The sequence below is a fragment of the Penicillium alfredii genome (genome assembly GCF_028826965.1).
Source record: "Penicillium alfredii strain IBT 34128 chromosome Unknown utg000004l_segment0_segment0, whole genome shotgun sequence".
In the NCBI taxonomy this organism is placed as follows: Eukaryota; Fungi; Ascomycota; class Eurotiomycetes; order Eurotiales; family Aspergillaceae; genus Penicillium; species Penicillium alfredii.
Genome location: NW_026622701.1, coordinates 1,530,038 through 1,532,207, shown reverse-complemented (window position 1 = coordinate 1,532,207; position 2,170 = coordinate 1,530,038). Strand labels below are relative to the sequence as shown.

Sequence of the window (2,170 nt, the reverse complement as noted above, 5' to 3'; positions counted from 1 at the left end):
GCACAATGATCACTCACTGAGTGGATTGAATGATGAAACCGATGCGCAGCATCCATTAAACTCATTCGAAATCATGCCCCCCCCCCCCCCCCCCCATCTCCCCGTGCCGCCAAGTGAGCTCCAATTTCATGGGAATTTTGTAGCCCGCAGTAATAACCACGCAGGGACTGTTAATGGGATAGCTCTTTCCAATAGCCATAACGCACTTTTTTTCGAGTTGACACTCGCAATAAACGATATCACACTTCAGTTTTCCCTCCCGATTCCCATTGTTACCAATACTCCAGCATAGTGTTGCTCCCCCGAATTCAAGATATTGGCATAGAAGGGGCGGCCAAGACCAGAGAGTGTTTTGCGGAGATTACAATACCCACGGGCCTTTGCGGCATGGTCCTTGAAGCGTCCACACCAAGGGCCTTGGTTTTGATGACGCAGGCGTCTATTCTGAGTGTCTGAGTGAGAAATGGTATGATGCATCTAGACTAAACTTGGCCCTAGGAATCCTTTAGATCTCATGGATATTATCTTTTAAGCAAAGGATCTCTGTAAGTAAAGGATGTAAGCTTGGAAATGCTCGAAATGAAGGATCGTCGTAAGCGAGAGAGGCAAACGTCCTGGCAGGAGACAGACTAATAAGCAAGAAAGTCGTTGGCTTCCCAGCCCCTTAGCAGCACTCAATGAGATCGAAAAAAAGAGTGTTTTGTACTGGAAAAAAAAAAAAAAAAAAGCTAATTCTCCACAGAAGAACTAATATCATTTGTTTAGATGAACTTATCAATTTTTGAAGTAGGTTATATACCGCTCGGGAGCACCTACACCGAAAGGTATAGGGGGGTGCATGACTCGAGGGTACAGCTACACATTACAGAGTACACAAGATCATGGTCATAGTCAAGTTTTAATAGCAGGCAGCAGTTAATACAAGATGGCATCTCCACTTTATTCAGGAAGGTGAAAGGATGCTAATAATGAGGTCAATTGGTCCCTCTTTTAACCCTTTACGTAGCGGAATGCACTGGCCCATCCATCCCTGAGACGGCCCCTACGTTAGAAGCCGTAGCCCCAGGGGGCCATCAGTGGGGGGGGGCAGGAGCTGTACAGCAGGATGTACTGTAAGCCAGAATTAAATGGATTACTGTACATTAATTAATTAGTGTGTACATATTTAGTGGGCATAGTGGACCTTTGATATTACGGAATATAAATATAAACCTTAAGAGTTTCCCCAGCCCGGTTCACCTCACGGCATACCATACGCTTCACCTCTGGCCTCATCCACCATGTTGGCCAGGTTTCTCATCTTGTTTCTATTAGTAATAACGACCTTTGCCAGTCCTGCGCGCCCCAAGTTCAAGAAAGGTCTCGTGAAAAGAAAGATACCCAATATCAGTGCAACCGAATTCCCTGGGACCCGGAGACAGCAGGTGATAGATGGGTTCCGCGATGCATTCAAATTGGCCGATGCGATCAGTGATATGCCCGAGTCGGTATCTAAGACTATCGTTAAAAACTGGTTCAACGAGATTGATTACGACAAAGTCAAGAGTATGTTGGAAGAGTTCTACGGAACCAACCCCAGCTCCCTTTCCCTTTTTGCTTCAGTCCCATTTAAACAAGGCCGGTTTTAACTGATTTGTGGCTTATAGGATCATACGACAAGATCCTCGGTGGTGCAAAGGGAACGTCCGGCCGAGATCTTCAGGAGGGAAATCCAATGCTGGCCCAGATCCATGTGCTCAGTGACCGCCATCCACAATACAAGGCGGAGTGTCAGAGACAAGCCAGCAAGCCGGGCTCTCAACTTGGCGCCTTTCTAAAAGACGGCCACACCTCGACGCCGACGATGGTGATTTGCGATGCCGCATTCTACACGGGGGGCATTGATAAGAGTTACGACTGTATTGAGGCGGTGACGTGTGCATCTATCGGCCGCGAAGTGTCCCTGAGCATGCTTACGCTCGGGTCCACCATTCTCCATGAATTGACGCACTGGGCCAATATCATGTATGATGTGGCGACAGAGGACCTCACCAAGTCTATGCAAGACGCTCGCTTTGGAAATACTGCTTTGGGCACTTCGAAGGAGAATGCGTATAAGAATGCCCAGAGCTATGAATGGTGCGCAAACCAGCTTTTCTGGACTTGGAAGTGCGAGTTGCCTTACGCATAA

At 47.5% G+C, this 2,170-nt stretch overlaps 1 protein-coding gene across 1 annotated transcript; it reads left to right on the top strand.

The window, feature by feature from the left end:
- Positions 1–1,280: 1,280 nt before the first annotated feature.
- On the top strand, positions 1,281–2,170 carry NUU61_002233 (uncharacterized protein; the record flags this gene model as incomplete). Its single annotated transcript, XM_056652815.1, has 2 exons — positions 1,281–1,545; positions 1,647–2,170. 2 exons carry the CDS (start codon positions 1,281–1,283, stop codon positions 2,168–2,170), a joined length of 789 nt encoding a protein of 262 aa, XP_056513882.1.